At 62.7% G+C, this 1644-nt stretch overlaps 1 protein-coding gene across 1 annotated transcript; it reads right to left on the bottom strand.

The window, feature by feature from the left end:
- On the bottom strand, positions 1-1644 carry BBK36DRAFT_1036781 (hypothetical protein; the record flags this gene model as incomplete). The annotated part of the gene is made up of 1 exon (XM_024888880.1): positions 1-1644. A coding segment is annotated over one exon (1378 nt), but the record flags the coding sequence as incomplete, so codon positions are not given.

The raw sequence follows: 1644 nt of genomic DNA, 5'->3' as shown, positions 1-1644 counted from the left end.
TCGCACAAACAAGAAACGTGATTCAAACGCCGCGTATTCGCCAGTTTCGCCTCCAATCACCTTGTGTCTCCTGGTATTCAACAAAATCTCATGTGATTTTTGTCCTCCTGCCTCGAAATTTCTTTCAGTGTTCCAGCCGTAAAATCATTACTCAAATGCAAGTGAACAAAAAAGGACAAAAGTGCCATCCAGTCCCAGAACCCCGTGTGTATCTATCGTCGTAGTAGTAGTCCCCGTAATTCCCAGCCCCATGATCCCACATCCGCTTACCACGCCCCCGGAAGAGGCACATGCGTGTTCTTTGAAGGCTCTGTCCGCCTCCTCTTCATGGCCCTAGGGCTGTCGTCGTGCTCGCCACCAACCGCAGAGGCCGGCATGTCCCATTGGCTGGGGTTCCAGAGCACAGAATGGTCACTGGGCTCTGCCTTGGGCAGCGTTGACGCAGTGGCAGCCGCCCAATCGCCGCCCGCGCTCGTCGCAGAGGCCGGGCCAGGCCAGGCGTCGAGAGGCGACATGTCCCACCCCTGGATGCTGGCGGCCGTGTCGTCGTAGACCAGCTGCGTGGCCAGATCCAGGGGGGCAGCCGTCGTCGCGGCGAGATACTGCGTCGTCGCCGCCATGGCCTTCATGTCCGCGAAGCCTGCCTGGCCCTCAAAGTACGAGGGCCCGTGAGCCAATGCCATCGAGTGCGAGTGCGAGCGCTCATTCGCCGCGCCACCCACCGACGCGCCGCTCACTGTTGGCAGGTAGCTGTTCACAGGGTCAAAGCTCCCGCCCGCATAGGGGCCATGCATGGTCGCCGTCGGCGGTGGTGTGGCCAGGCCTGTTGGAAAGTCAAACACGTTCATGTTTGTCTGGACGGGGGGCACCTGCGCGCCGTTCGCCCAGGCCGAGCTCAGGTTCTCGTTCATGATGCCCGCGAGGTGCTGGCTCACACTGGGCGTCGGCGACATGACGGCGTCCCTGGGCACGGCGCTGGCGGAGGACGCGGACGAGGATGAGGGGTAGACGAGCGCCTTCTGTTGGTGATATCGCGACATGGGGTCGTTGATGGTGAGCCAGCGCCACGAGGTGCCCGACGGCTTGAACACCGGGCTGTACTTGTACCACTGGTTCGTGGTGTTGAAGCGCCAGAAGATGATGGCCTGCCTCTTCCACTGCGTCGAGTCGGGCGCCCGCGACCACAGCTCCTGGTACATGGCCACCTTGCAGATCAGGTCGCTGCCCGTTGGCTCGCGGCGGCTCCACGACGCGGCATCGCCCTCGTCCTCGGATCTCTTCCGCTTGCTGCCGGCCCTGTCCAGATCGTGCTGCTTCTTGGCCTCGTGGCGCTTCTCCCGCTTCCGCTGGTGCTCCACGTCAGGATATTGCACGGCCGTGCTCAGGATGCTGGCCCACTCGACCGCAGGGAAGGGCACGTGGATGTCCTGCCGGGGGCGCATGTGGCAATTGCAGTCGTTCATCTTGGAGTCGCTGCAGCCCCGGTGGTGGATGCCGCTCTCGTTCGTGTAGACGCCGCGCTTGGAGTCGTCGCCGTACAGCTCATCCGGTCGCGTCAATCGGGTGACGCACTTCCAGTGGTGGTGCTGCAGCTCCGGCTGCGTGATGGCCACCTCAACAAAGCCCGTGAGCTCGGATCCCGAG

Source organism: Trichoderma citrinoviride (assembly GCF_003025115.1).
Source record: "Trichoderma citrinoviride strain TUCIM 6016 unplaced genomic scaffold BBK36scaffold_264, whole genome shotgun sequence".
Classification (NCBI taxonomy): Eukaryota; Fungi; Ascomycota; class Sordariomycetes; order Hypocreales; family Hypocreaceae; genus Trichoderma; species Trichoderma citrinoviride.
Note: the sequence above shows the minus strand (reverse complement) of the source record. Positions and strands in the feature narration are given on the sequence as shown.